The sequence below is a fragment of the Homarus americanus genome, unplaced genomic scaffold (genome assembly GCF_018991925.1).
Source record: "Homarus americanus isolate GMGI-L3 unplaced genomic scaffold, GMGI_Hamer_2.0 scaffold32583, whole genome shotgun sequence".
NCBI classification, from domain to species: Eukaryota; Metazoa; Arthropoda; class Malacostraca; order Decapoda; family Nephropidae; genus Homarus; species Homarus americanus.
Window position 1 is genome coordinate 1699761 of NW_024713129.1, and position 16007 is coordinate 1715767.

At 42.4% G+C, this 16007-nt stretch overlaps 1 protein-coding gene across 1 annotated transcript; it reads right to left on the reverse strand.

The window, feature by feature from the left end:
* Positions 1–13127: 13127 nt before the first annotated feature.
* On the reverse strand, positions 13128–13523 carry LOC121865883. The gene has a single exon (XM_042365428.1). It carries the CDS (start codon positions 13521–13523, stop codon positions 13128–13130), a length of 396 nt encoding a protein of 131 aa, XP_042221362.1.
* Between the last annotated feature and the right edge of the window lie 2484 nt (positions 13524–16007).

The following is a 16007-nucleotide window of genomic DNA, read 5'->3' on the forward strand; positions in this document are numbered from 1 at the left end:
ATATTCATCAGTAGTTTCAACTCTTTTAGAGAGATTTCCAGTGAATTCTTCAATTATATATATGATTCCCTGCGTATTCTTTATTTCTTCACTGTTTTCTCTCTTAACCTTAGTAAATAATTCTTTGTTTTCTTTATTTTTTCTTTACAGATCGAATGGAGAGAAGGCTTTTCTCCTTCTATTCTGTCTTTTATTCAGGATTTTATTTTAAAACTTTAAAAAAATCTCTTTAATTCAGGATTTTATTTTAACACATTAAAAAAGTCTTTGATTCATTTATTCTAGAAATCAGTGCCTTTATGTCTTCATAATTCACATCTTAGTATTTAACTTGTGAATAAAATTCTCTTAACCTACTTTAAAATAAATTAATTAGCCCATATTTTTCTTGTGACAATCTTTTGCATATTTTTTTTCTATAAAAATGTTCTTGCATTCTAGTTTAGCATACTGTTCCCACCACTGTAAAATATTCTGGTATGTGTTTGTTTTCTCCTTAATATGTATCCAAAATACTCCAAAACTTTTTGGTACCTCCTCAGTGATTAAAATACTACAATTCAATTTCCAGAACCCTTTACCTACTCTTAGATATTTTTTAATGGTTACTTTTGACAGAACCATTGAATGGCCAGAAAAACGGAATGCAACAGTATAACAATTTACTATTTTGTTTTCAAGCCCCTTAAGATAAAGACTATTAGTTCGTGGTCCATAATCGTCCATAACATACGTAAATTCAGGTTGATAATTAAGTATCATAGCAACATCCTTGAATTTTATATCTTTTATAAGAGTTGTTAAAGTTTTGGACACTAAACCCTTGTTGTCATAACTGCTACAATCTTTCATGCTGGTAAAACAGTTAAAATCCCCCCCCAATTACTACATTTTCAATAATATATATTTATATTCCCTGATGCGGCATAAATATTAATAATGGGAATTATATGGTCTCGCAAGGAAACTCTGACACATAAAATATTGCCATTTGCAGCCATCTCATAGTTTAGTGGATTTTTTCCTTACTAATAGTGCAGTTCCTCCTTTTAACAAACGGGTACTGTTTATAATAATTTCGAAGTAATCATTTAGGTAATATAATTTCCCCAGATCTGTAACATTATGTTCCTGTATCAAAAGGAAGTCACTATTATAATGCTTAACAACAGATTATAGTTGCATTTGCTTACCTAAACTATTTAGACTATTCACATTTTGTGTCGCATACGTTATACACATGCTAATTATTGTTACAATAAATAATGTAAAAGTATAATTTCTTTACTTTTCCTCCTGACCTCTCTTTTTCCTTCTTCGTCTGTACTACCTGTATTATTCCCCTTATTCACCTCTTTTGGGGCTATTTCTTTTCCAGCCCTCTTACTCAATATCACTTTACTACCACTAGCTGCTCGCACACTCCAGCTCTGTACATGTTTAACTGTTTCCCACCATGGTTCATCTTTTCCAATTGGATTCTTTTTCTTCCCTTTATCTTTTTTCCTTTCTCAATTTATAACTCATTTTATGTCTGGCTATTCACTTGACCACTCAAATCATTTTCGTTTTCAGTGTTTTTATTTTGCATCGTACGATCCTTTTTTTTTCCATAATTTTTTTTAAATATCTCCATCAGTTACTCGATCTGCTTTCACTTTTACTTGATTTTCATCATCACTGTCGTTAATTTCGAATTCATTTTTCCCAGGTTTGTTCTGATCTTTCTTGTCTTTTTTTTATTATTTAGTGGGCACTCCCCTACATCCTTGTGTAAGGTGAAGAGCAGAAGCGCTTACAGTGCATCATTTTTGTTTCTGCTTGGTGACATAATACAGGTGAACTCTACAATTTCCTCTATTCTATCCGTGTTTTCACCTCTTGCTGCCTCACACTCTCCCCCTGTCATATTTATTGGTTCCATTTCATCTTCAATTTTATGAATTCCCACATTTTCTTAAAAAATTTTACCTTTAGTTTGATCCTCTGTGTGTATCTCGGCCTCACATGTAGTAAAAGTTTCCTGCACTGCATTTTTAGAACCATCTAGGTGTGTGGTATGATCTGGATCTACGGCATCCTGGGTTAATAATAATAATAATAATAATTAACGGTTTATTGAAAAAATTCTGCAGCCCGAAGGCTGAAAATATACATTGGACATATATGACTTATTACATAGAATTGGTGGTTTAACAAAAGCCTTCATTAGAGAAAGGTAAAGGAACATACAGTGAACATACAGATTAATGTAGGTGTTGAACAGCAAACTCGTAGTGTAGTAACTCCCTCCCAGATGGTGTTAGGAGGAACTCACGTGGTGTAGTAGTTCCCTCAGATGGTGTTATGAGGGACCTGGCGTGGTGTAGTAATTCCCTCGCAGATGGTGTTATGAGGGGCCTCACGTGGTGTAGTAATTCCCTCACAGATGGTGTTATGAGGGACCTCACGTGGTGTAGTAATTACCTCACAGATGATGTTATGAGGGGCCTCACGTGGTGTAGTAATTCCCTCACAGATGGTGTGATGAGGGACTTGACGTGGTGTAGTAATTCCCTCACATATGGCGTTATGAGGGATATGTGGTGTAGTAATTCCCTCACAGATGGTGTTATATGAGTGAGGTTTGGTCTTAGGCCTTCCTATCGTAGACGGATTAACACATCTCTGGTTGTTGTTGGGTCTCACGGGCCGTTATCACTGGCTACCTGGGACCTCACTGTGTGAAGGTTAACTTGGGTACGACTGTTACTGTTGAGTTGTTCTCACTGACTTAAGCACTGTTCACCACTGTTCACCTCTGTTTAACACTGGTTCCGTTCCTTTCCTAAATGAAATTGTAACTTCTGGCGAGAACTTGTTGATATTCCGGTGGGGAGGAGGGTTCAGGGGAGGGGGTTGGTATGGGCCAACTTAACAGTTGACCTGGCTGCTCCGAGAGGAGCGCCAGGTACGTCTTGACCCTTCGGTGGTCAAGGATGTAGTCTGAGAAGGTGCTACTTCCCTTGCTGTCCCATACAGGGTTGTTGTTCAATTTCTTCTCCTTTTTTAACATCTGCCCTTGCACTTTAGTTCTCACCAGAAAGTTGAATAGCCGAGAAATCTTCCTCGATGTGACAATTAATTTACAAATGACCTTCATGTCCGCATTTATAACAAGTTTTCCTCTGTCCAGCCTAAATGAAACTATGGCTGCTTTCTGTTACTGATGATGGCATAATGTTTTTTAAATTTACCTTGAAAGTTCTTGTTTCATTCAACAGTCCAGCTGCAGGTCCTTTTATGTAATTGTTCAACCACACTCCTTCCACCTTACCATGTTTACTTATAATGTTCATTATAAAATAATTTTCGCAAATTTCACCACCACCTTATTGTTTCTTAATAGTAATTCATGCTATATTTTTAGTTTGTCAAAAATTACTTTACACGCATTTTCATATTCAGGCTTATCTGAAAACGAAAGTCCAATAGAGTATTTTCTCCTTAGAGTGGGTGTGTACACACAGTAAAAAAAAAAGTATCGCACAGGGGTGGTCTGCTGACTTCAGTTATGATCCAAACATCACCTGATGTGACAGGAGGGCTGTTATGCGCATATTTCACTATCCCTCGTCCGTGGTGTAATATTGTTTTGCACATAATCCGTGCTGTACCTTTTTTTTTTACTGTGTGTACGTCCACATTTCAGCTGTTTTATTACGTTACCTTCATATGGTGTCCTCGGCCTGGTGAGGTGGACGGCCAATGCCACAAGTTTAAAAAAAAATGCAAAGTCCACCACTACCACCAGAATTTTCTTTACACCTACCCATGCACTATGATTTTATGGACTATGTAAGACACTATGGGCTGGTCAAACGCATCTGCAACAGCTCCCGAATTCGGACATTTACACCATGGGCCACGATCCCCGGACGTTGGGACCACGAGCTGTATGTAGGGTGGATATTAGGGCCATGGATCAAAAGTTTCCTGACTTTAAATTATAATTCACTTAATACCCCTGCAACCTTCTGGTCAGAAACTTTTAGGTTAGGTTAGGTTGTTATGGTGTTATTTATATTATTTTGACCCATGGCCCAAACGTCCTAATCACCCTGGTCCAAACGTTCTAATCACCCTGGTCCAAACGTCCTAATCACCCTGGTCCAAACGTCCTATTCACCCTGGCCCAAACGTCCAGGGGTCGTGGCTCAAGCGTCCTAAATTCTACTAACATATAGAAATAGTCGGGAAGAAGTATAAATTGTAACAATTAAAACACCCAGAATGTGTGCAATGGGACATTTATTCTAACTAACGCTTAATAATGTGTTTGAGTAGCTAAGACTAATAACTCCCACATCCTGGTTGTTTGAAGCACCTATTTAACATCACTGTTTGGCTCAACTGAACTATGTGGTATGCTGATTCTATACCGGACTGCTGCCAACTGATCTATTTTTGTTCACCTTAAGTTTGCATTTCAATAAATATGCAATGCCAACTTCCTGATTGTTTTGATTGCTAATTAATCCCTTCGATACAATGTCTTCTTATCTATTTTATTCTGGCAAACGATTTTATTCAGTTAGGTAAGTTCCATCTCATCGTCAAGGAGTTAAACATGACTTCGCTGCTTCTATGAGATATAGATTCCAACTTATCTATCATCCATTTGCTCATAAATGGCCCCTTTTGCAAATGAACACCTTACTTAGAACATGAATACATCCCCTTCTCACCATATTGTAACCTTAGTATTTTGATCTAGCCAGCACGAGACGATTACTCTCAGTTGAGGAAAACCCATCGGTAATGTCAAAGCGTTATCCTGCATTTTAATCTCTTCTAACTGATATCTATTTTCCATCCTTATCCCCAGTGTCCCGTCCCTCCTTCAGCCCCCCCCATCCCTCAGTCCCGACACACCCTTCCCCTCTCCCTTCCACTCTCTAGTCTAGCGAATGTTCAAATTCACCCTTCAGAGTTTGGAGTCCACAGCTCGTGGAGAGAGAGGATTAGCAATGTTAAGTGGTAAAGGCAGGAGTCATTTGTAATTATCACGGTGTCTTAAGTTACACGGTATACTGCTGTATGACAGATATGTACCGAGCCAGTGAGTCGAAAAGAACCATGTTGTATGACAAGAGATACTGTACGTACCAAGCCAGCGGGTGGAAAGGATCCGGCGGTGCGTAGAGGAAGACACATTTCCAGCTGCTCCATGTAGGGTCCTCATGTGGAACACCACCACGTCTCCCAGCTGAATCATACATACACGGAGGATAAAACAGGTGATAAGGAAAGAACCTAACAAAATGAGACCACTTAGAATGGTATTTATGTAATTAAAAAAAAAACGAAACAAGAATAATGGAAACTTTTGTGATATAATTATTTTATAAGAATCATAATAATATAATTGTAAACAAAACGAGGAAGTTGCAAACAATAAAAATATTATTTTAGACAATGAGGAATTATAAGAAAACTGATAATATAATTTGTGTAAACAAAAGAACATTGAAAATATTAGAAAATATACGTAAAAGTGGAATGAAAAGACTTATCAAATCATATATATATATATATATATATATATATATTTCATTAGCCCAATAAAGCACGATGACTTCTACATACAATCAACACCTCAACCCGCCAGGATTCGAACCCACGGCCCACAAGCCTATGACTGTGACCGGGGAACGCTAACCGCTGGACCACCAGGATACTAAAAGCAGTCCTAGACTTTGTTATATTTCACACAAAGCCTGTTCAACGAGCTTATGGCGCCGTGAACCTCTAATGGGGACCACCCGTATCACTTCGAAGCCGGATTTGGTAAAACGTTACTCTGACCACCTAAGTGATACGGGTGGTCCCCATTAGAGGTTCATGGCGCCATAAGCTCATTGAACAGGCTTTGTGTGAAATATAACAAAGTCTAGGACTGCTTTTAGTATCCTGGTGGTCCAGCGGTTAGCGTTCCCCGGTCACAGTCATAGGCTTGTGGGCCGTGGGTTCGAATCCTGGCGGGTTGAGGTGTTGATTGTATGTAGAAGTCCGCGTGCTTTATTGGGCTAATGAAATATATATGGATCCTCGTGTTTCGAAGCCGGATTTGGTAAAACGTTACTCTGACCACCTAAGTGATACGGGTGGTCCCCATTAGAGGTTCACGGCGCCATAAGCTCGTTGAACAGGCTTTGTGTGAAATATAACAAAGTCTAGGACTGCTTTTAGTATCCTGGTGGTCCAGCGGTTAGCGTTCCCCGGTCACAGTCATAGGCTTGTGGGCCGTGGGTTCGAATCCTGGCGGGTTGAGGTGTTGATTATATATATATATATATATATATATATATATATATATATATATATATATATATATGCAAATAAATCACTGTAGGTGCGCGTGATCCAGGTATATGCTGATAACCACAAGGAAAGGTGGAGGTGAGGTGTTGATTATATATATATATGTAAATATGTATATATATATATATATATGTATATATATATATATATATTTATTGGATTGTTTTGGTCACAGGTTAACCATTGTCCTCAAGTATTACTCCATCATAATTCTATCTTTAATGACCTCTGTGTGTTTTGATACGGGTTGTATAGTAAAGTAAACGGCCTAATCCGCCTTGCAATAGCATACGAGATTTCAAAAGTCACCGTAAGTAACGAAGGAAAGTCAGCCTTTTTAAATCGAGTTGTGGACCTCGTAAGTATTTAGTGAATCACCACCGCAGGAGTTAATGAACTTTTAAGCAAGTACATGTTCATAACCCGTTAGTGAATCTGGGCCTATGTATTCAAATTGTTAAATACAGTACTCTACTTAAAAATCTGTGTATTATAAATGAATACCTCCAATCTGTAACGATTACGTATAAAACTGAAATCTCAACTCAATTTATTGGTATATTGAAATAAGTTTTAACTCTAATTTAAGCTTGCTTAACTTAATGAGTTGTTAAATATATTAGCGTTTTAAAAAAGTGTCCTATATATTATCAGATTTTTATATTGATTCTGATAACTAAGACACAATTTATATCGAAAATTTGTCAAAAGGTCAGTTACATTGGGTGAACAATATCCTAGGTTATAATAACATCTGTAATTACCTGAATTCCTATTCAGGTAATATATTACTATCAGCATGTCACGTCTCACTCACGCACCACTTAACGATGGAATTATCCCTTACTTCACCAGATGAAATAAGAAGCATAATTGAAATCTTAAAAGATTCCAGTCCGGGTCAAGATGATAAACAAGTTAAAGTTATTAATTTTGATATTAATATTGATATTGAAACAGTTTATTTAGCCAGAAAAATACCTGAGCTCTCTTAGTGGCGCATGATATACTCTGTATACTGTACATTTATCTCATGGAAGTATTACGTAACATTTAGTATCATTTGGAATATTATACGTAACATGTACGTAAGAACATAACAGAATGCTAACACAATTATCACTTCGTTATTTATTTATTTTATTTATTTAGTTTTTCTTTTTTGTTATAAGTACTGTATATACATATTTTACAATGGAGTTGATGTACATTAATATGATAACGGAGGCAAGCAATACAACATGGATTGTATTAATATGAAACACGAGAGCACAAGCTGTCAGTATCATGTCTTGACGGCAAATATATATAACTATTGCAATAGTAATTTCGGTCTATCTACATGACAATTTATGATATATTGGTTTTGGTGGTACAATAGAAGTATAAATATAAAGTAGGTATTGCAAAAATATTATTACTTAGACAATAGATATTTTTAAGAGATGATTTAAAGGAAGGGAGCGTAGTCTTTGCTTGGATGGGTGGGGGTAAGATGTTCCACACCTTCACACCATGATGTTTTATGGAGGTCCGGGACTGAGAGAAGCGCATGGGGGGAGTCTTAATAGCTCTGGGTGTCTTAGGTTGTATCTCTAATTATTGCGGAACTGGAAATATTTATTGACAAACAAGTGATTGACAGATTTATAAGCAAACAGAGCACAGCAGTAAGCATCAATATCCTCGAATTTTAACATTTTCACTTTAGCAAATTGTTCATTCGTGTGATCAGTTTTTTCAAGGAGGTCATTGTCTGCACAACTCTCTTCTGTGCAGTGATTAGGGGTTGTATTTTTGTAGAGCCAAAGGCCCCTCATAGTGTGTGACAGTGTATCAAGTGTTGTAAACAAGATCATGCCAGATTTCTTTCATTATTGTCAGTGTGATACAGGATACCGCACTTTATTGTGAATGATTTGTATTTTTTTTTCCGGGATTAGCCCACCCAGACACAGTTCACTGACCCACATCAGGTCCTGGGGGGAGAAAATATAATAACAATAATTGTAAAGGCCTGGACTTTGGGATATAAATCTCTTGCCAGCCTAATCAGGATCTTATAAAAGGAAAGTCAAGAACCATGAGTTTCCAAGGGGTAACAAACAACCGTTAGAGATTGATATCTCTTTACTACAAAAATAATCACAATAATTGACACCACTCACACAAATTTTAGATAAACAAATACGTTAGCCAAACAATTACGGGAGTCTAACAAAGTACTGATATTTCCTACGGCTGCAGCCCGGTGGAATGTTCTGTTAACACGGTGGTCGACTCTCAGGGGGAAGCTCCAGGGCAGCTTCCTCACTTGGCGCCGGCGTTGGTGGGCGATGTCTTGCCACATAGGAGAGACGCCAGGGCAAAGACGGCGGATAGGGCGTGGAGGAAGTGGCGATGACGTGGCAGCCGCGGTAGTAGCTGGAGAAGGTGTCCGGAGATTGACAGCCAAATTGTGAAGGACTGGGTAATCAGCCCACGAGCCTCAGATGAGTACACAACCAGGGTTGGATCGAACAGCGTGGGTAAGTGCAGCTGTGGTGCTAGCTGGCTAGTGTCTGCTGTGTAACGAGGCAGCACCGACCTTCTCACCTACGTATACCCCCTCCCTAGTTGGGCCGCGAACAAGCAACGAGCGGCGGTCAACCATCCTGCTCGTTACAGCCCTTACACAGCTCCCCCCAAAAAATCTACTGTAAGGTAGATTATAACATAAGATAAGTACAACAAAACATATAACAATCCTACAACAAATGGTTAAATATACAGAGGAAAATAAAGAATAGAGAATGGTCACATTAAAAAGAATAAGTGGTAGCTTGATATCCAAAAATCGTTAGGCCGTATCAAGGAACTGAACGTGGGATTCACTTCAGTCCAGGTTTAAGCTTGGGCCCATTGCTAGTCGTAGAAGATTCTTCTATACCATACGGTGTTATCGGTAAATGGCAACCGAGATTATCCGAGTCTGGCGCCTGAACTTCACAGGAACTCTTGCACGGTAGTGCATCGACTGACTCCAGCTTGGGAACGTCGTCAAGGACGCGAGCAAAGTTAATGTGGGCCATGCAATGATATTTCTTTAGCAAATTAGCTCGATATAATTTAGGCTTCTTAGAGGAAGGGGGTGAGAGTGGTCCAACAAAATCTATGGCTACCCGAGAAAATGGCTCTGTAATGATGGGTAAAGGTTTAAGAGGAACAGGACGGACTCTACCCTTGGCGGACATACGCTGACACCGATCACAACTCCTACAAAAGCCTCTAATATCCCCTCCCATACCTGGCTAGTAAAATTGATCAGCAACCTTCATATAAATCTTCCTTGCTAGAGGGCTCTCGTGAGCTACAGTGAGAATGTTGCTACGACAAACAGCAGGGACAACCAGTAAAACCGATCTACTTTGGCTGGTTGCTTGGATGACACACAACACCTATGTAACAGACCATTGATACAAACAAACTTGTAAACAGACCCATCTCTGGCCTGATCCTCCTCCCAGGAAGTCACCTTCTCCCTCACCCGCGTCAGAGTGGCACACGAGTCTTGAAGCTTGGCGAACTCCTTGGGCGTCACAGTCAGTGGCTGCAATTTCGGCAGAACCATGGGATGCAGTCGTTTCACTTTCGCCGACCGTGTCTCCACAGCTTGGACATTTGCTGGAGATGAGGTGGCGTGTGAGGGTGGCGAGGCGACGTCGGCCGGTGGCGAGGAGACTTGCGCTGGTGGCGAGGAGAGTTTTAAGGGTTCCGGGTCGTTAGGGTCACGGACTCCGGGATCATTACCAATGAGAACACTAGCGAATTTAATGGGGGCTCTTACCACATCAGACCAACCAATGAAATAGGGGCAACGCAGGTAGCACCAAACAACAGGGAACTGGTCAACACGACCTAAATAATCGGCGAAACTAACCGAGCTGCTGAAGACGTCAGCGTCAGAGACAATAATGCATGAGCAACCGGTGTCCCTAATGATTGTAGATGCCCAAGACCCATTTATCGTTCCGCTGACACAATAACAGGGACCTTGTAGCTGGGCTGATGAATGTCGGTAGATTTGAAGGCGCGGGCATTCCTGGGACGGCGAGAACGAATGTGCCCTTCTCCGCAGTTGTGGCACCGCACGGACGGTGAACTACTCCTCTACTCCTGGGAATGGTTCCTCGGAGGACGGAGGCTTTGTGTTTTTCACTGGGGAAGTGAGAGACTTGGGGTGGGCGTTGAAGGCGGACGCCCAGTTGTCAGCAACTTCTACAGATTCTCCTAGCGTCGCTGGCCTGTGTTTCTTGGTGAATATTCTCAGGTCTGGCTGTAGAGAAGACAGAAACTGATCCAATATCATAAAGTTAGTGAGAGACACAAAGGTTTCCTCAACCTCTGACGCCTCTAGCCATGGTTGAATCAAACGACCCAGGTGGATTGAAAATTGCTGGTATGTTTCCCCTGCCCTAATCTTTGTTCTGTGGAAATCAACACGATAGCCATCAGAAGTCTTGTTAAACCCATGCAAGAGAGCTTGCTTCAACAAAGAATAATCTCTAGTGATGTCAGCAGACAGGGACGTATAAATCTGTACCGGTTTACCACTCAGTCGGCTACCCAATCTTGTAAGGGCCAGACCTCAACAACAAATTGGTGGGTGTCCTCATTATGTTCCGACAAGAAAGGGTGGCACTCATGGCTGATATCGAGGCTATGTTCCACCAGGTACGAGTACTGCCTAAGCATCGAAACGCCCTGCGATTCTTGTGGTGGACAGACGACCAACTATCGGGAGACCCGGTCACTTACCGGATGAAGGTACATCTCTTCAGGGAAGTTGCATCACTTGGTTGATCAGGAACACTGACTCATACGTTGCTGTACAGTCAAGGAGTATTCTCAACTTCCCAGGCTTATTTTGGTTCAATACTGGGTGATGTGGGAGATACCAGGTTTTCCCCGGCACAATGGTAAGCTCACGGTGTGGGACTCTCTCAGCAAGTCCCTTGTTGATCAGGTTTTGCATCTTTACTCGATATCTTTGACGGAGGTCTGGGTCTTTCAGGAGACGTTTCTTCAAGCTCGCAAACCGTTGCTTAGCCAGTTTTCTGTTATTCGAGAATCTCGGCAATTCATGACGGAACGGTATGGGAAGTTGATAGTGCCCGTCCACCCTCGTCACTGAAGATGACCACAGTACCAGGACTCTTCTGTCTTCAACAGAGATGGAGTTTCCATTGCAGTAGGCTGAGTCACATTCCCAGATCTGACCAGTTTCTCTAAACGTGTCTCCAGGCTCAGAGGCTTTTCTGATATGAGGTGGTTGATTGCTAGGTGGTCACTTATTGCAGGTCCAATCGGTCCATTTATGGGCCATCCTAGAAGTGTGCGCACCGCGAACTGCTCTTCGTTCTCCCCGGTCCTTACTTCAAACGGTGTTAGGGCTTGTGGTACATCTAACCCCATCAGGAGATCCACTCTTTCCGGTGCGTGGAGTGGTGTGGTTCCTTGGAGGTGCCTCCACTTGGCAACTGCTATGGTGTCCGCAACCGATGCTTCCAGTGAAGAAGGCAGTTCTTTAATAACGAGGATTCTGGGAATGTTGATGGATCGACTTCTTCTCACTCCGACGCTAGTCACCTTCAGATCGATCTCTTTGGCCTTCACGCTGTTCGTCTTCTTCAGGATCGTGCCTATGGAGATTGAAACAGACTTCCCTGTTATTCGTAGTCGGTTGGCTAGGCTCTCGGTGCAGTAAAACCTGTTGCTGCCTGAGTCCAAGAGTGCTCCGGTGATCACTGTTGTATTCGTCTCTCGCCTTATCTCCCCGACCTTGACCTTTAATATGGGGAGTGCAACTCTGCTGGTCATATGTCGTAATCTTCGGGCCCCTCGCACTGGTCATTTTCTCGACCGTAAGTATCTCTGGCCCATATATAAGGGTTTTCTCGGTTCGTGGGCACCAGTTCAACCTGCCTGTTTCCAGCCCCTTTCTCCTTAACTCTCGAGCTGGATTCGGGTGTCCATGACCTAGCTCCACTGATCATTTATTTCAGTGCCGACATGATGGCCTTGAGTTGACAGTCATCTAGCTTCTGCCGCTTGTGGTCGGGAGACACTTCTGACTGGTGTGCATCCATGGTGGAAGCTCTTTTCATCTCTTAAAAACTGGTTAAGAGTTCGTTTCTTGATGGTTCGTCCTGGTTTGGCGTGTTATTGCAAATAGAATTTCTCGAGAAGTGCAGGAGATTCGAGTGGAAGCTATAGCAGCCATCTATGGTGTACCTTGTCTTCTCTGGATGCACTCGGCCATCCGGGAGCGTGATCTAAGCAGGCGAAACGGCGGCGTTCTTCACGTACGAGTGAAGTTCGCGCTCCAGTCGACATATTGAGGAATGCTTGGCATCTCTGCAAAGGGTGATATCCAGGGCACAACGGGCAAGTGCGGTCGTCCCTTCCTCTAACCTCCTCTCTTCCCGAAGTCACTAGGCCCACAGATGTCCTTTCTGATGAAGAAGGGTATGGGTGTGAGCCTGTTCGTCTCCCGCTCGGCTCTTCTTGTCTTTGTCCCCTCGAAGCACTCCTTGTCCTGTCTAGCATCACCAGTACAAAAATCTTCATCCACTCGACCCCTGGAGAATTCCCGTGTCTCCTTTCATAGTCATATGCTCTATCCTCGTTTCGCTCCCTGATCTTTCCCGTGAATCTCTTAGCCAAAGTATTCAGTGATTCGTACGTATCAATTTCGTGCAGTTTTCCTAGTGCCTTTAAGTTGTTTACTCTATTTCCAGATCGTCCGCGAGCTCCTCAAGACCTTTAATGTCATCTGTTCTCACGGCTAGGCCACGTACGACCATGCCTATTAGTTCTTGGACGTAGGCTTGCTTGTTGCCATAACGCTCTTCTAGGAAGGCTACAGCTTGTTTGTATCCTGCCCTGGGGTCTTCTATTTGCAGGCACGCTCTTAGAGATTTCTTAGCACGCCCGGTGTAGGCCGAGAGAAGTGTTTCCAATTTTAGTGCATAGGGTATGGGCGCCTCCCCAATGTGTCTTTGGAAGGCATGCTTGAACTCCCAATACTCGATACAAGTCCCTCCGCTGAACTTTGGCATCGGCCTCTGGGGAAGCTTCATAATGGCCATTAACTCTTCCAGTCTCTGGATTGGTAGCATCGTGTCCGATGGCCTCCCTTCCATCCGTCCTGGACGTTCTCACTGTATATCTTGTGCCTGGTTTTTCCTTCTCCTGGGTTCCTCTTGGTGTCACTGCTTCCGGAAAGTGGGTATGACGGGGGGAAACATGTTTCCTAACCCCCTGATCACGGCTGTCATCCTCTCACTCGTTTCCAGAAAAGGCCTTCCTCCTGGTAATGACAGCATCTCACCAAAGTCCTCCGTACCGCCTGAAGTCTGAAGTTGCTCCATATGATCTTTCATATTCTGCATCATTGCCATCAATTGGGTGAGCGTCTGCTGATAACCCCCGATTACCCTATTTAACTGGCCTGTTGGTTTCATCCTTCTCTCGGGTGAAAGGGTTTCTCTACTTCGCCCTGGCTGTATGAGTGACCAGTTAGCATCTCCGTCGTTCAGGGCCTCCAGGTCTTCTACGCTGGCTAGGCTTATCTCCTCCGCCATGTTTCCTTCCATGACTGGTGGCACAGTGAACTCGATTTGTCTCTTTAGGTGGACAGTTATAGAGACGTTCGGTTAAGCGGGAATGCTCTTCAACTGACACGCCTGTTCGTTTATAACGATGCCATATAACTGAGGTTATACAAGCGATGTCATGCAATTAAAGTTATACAAGCGATGTCATACAACTGAAGTCATATAAGCCGTGTCATACAACTGAAGTTATATAAACGCGTGCAATAAGCACGAGCGATGTCACACTAACACGACAACAGAGGCACCACAATCAGTGTAGGGATTCATTACACAGCTGCTAAGATCATAAACTGATGCCACAAACACTACTGCGTCCTTTATCACAACGTTACTTAACTGTCACAACTACTATTTTCTAATAGAAAGGGCAACTCACTCGTTCTTAAATTTTATTTACAATTGACGATCTAGTCTGGCTGTACGCTTTGAACACTATCTCTCCCGCGTGTACACACGAATATTATTTACACAGAGTCCACTCCTTCCTGACACGCGGTCCTCGCGGCAGGCGGCATGCCTGTCTGGAATGAACGATAACACTCCCGCCCCGCGCCCCTACGAACAATTTTGGTACCGAGACCAGTTCTTTCTGACACTAGACCCACATACAGAGGCGTCACGCTTCTCTACGTTCACATACGAGTGTTATATACACACACTCAACCCACAACCCCCTTTTCGCTGGGGTTAACTATTATTATATTATAGGCATCACACTTTGGTCGATGATTTACAAATTCACACAAAGGCGTCCCCGCTCTTCTGCTGTGTAGCTGCGGGGTATGTCGGGTGCCGGAAGGAAAGGCCCCACTGAAGGTCCGTCGACGGTCGAGTCACTTGGCAGTTCTCAGTAGACTGTAGCGGCAGACGGTAGGACCCCACATTTTGACTGTAACCGCCCGATGAGACACCTTGCACGTAGGACTCGATTGTTCTTTATTCGGTCAAAACCTGCAGAATGCAAATTACATATGTTAGGTATGAGATAATTAATTCACTCATACGTTCCTTCGCTATAAACACCCTACTCTACTCAAATATATCATATATATGAGTAGAGAAGGGTGTTAAACCATATAAAAACTTACGTGTTTCGGGTCTAATGTAGGTCTTATTACTTCCCCGACTTGTTAGCTCACTGGACGGCTAGAGACTATCTTCTGAACTGTACAGGGAGCGAGTTAGCCAGCCCGCGGCGAGGGCCATCTGTTTCACATTTAACACCTCAGGAAAGTTCGTTGTAAACACTCCCTCTGCCTCTCTCCTGTCTCCCTTTCTCTTTCTCTCTATCCCTCTCTCTCTCTCTCTCTTCTCGTTTATCCTACTGTGGCGGTAACAATAAATAATATTCTGCGTAGTGAGCAGAGCTTCACTCCCTGAACCAGCCTTGATAACAATGTCGTGATGGAACCCATAGTTGCCAAATATTGACATAATGTATAAAGTAAATATTTTTTTATGGATACACTTCCAACTAATCCTTCATCCTTTTAGGATTGTCTTTCTCTGTCAAATGTCACACACAGTACCGCCCCCATGGAAAGCCGGACATTGGAGATAACCAGCTCACTTGGGCATGACCTGACGTCGCATGTCCAAGCTGTATGCAGTGATCGGCCACGATGACGTTGCCTTACGACACAGCAGCAATCAAGATGTGACGATGGACTAAGCACTGACTCCAACCACAGCACATACGAGCAGAGGAGAAGCAGCGTAATGAATGCAGCACCACACCCACTACACACCACATTTCTTTCAAGGCCTCCCTTGGTCTAGGATTAAGGAGATTTTATATTTTTTCTACTTTAGGCAGATAAGAAGAATAAGAAAATGATACTGTACAGAAGAAACACAGATGGGGCGAGAAAAACTCATCTGGAATATGAAAATGATGGTGTACAGAAGGAGCAGAAAAAAATCATCTGGAATACTGTATGTTGGAAAATGATGCTGTGTAGAAGAAACTCAGATGAGGCTAGACAA

Coding starts and splice junctions, on each gene's coding strand:
- LOC121865883 (XM_042365428.1), bottom strand. CDS start 13,523: ATGCTACCAATCCAGAGACTGGAAGAGTTAATGGCCATTATGAAGCTT.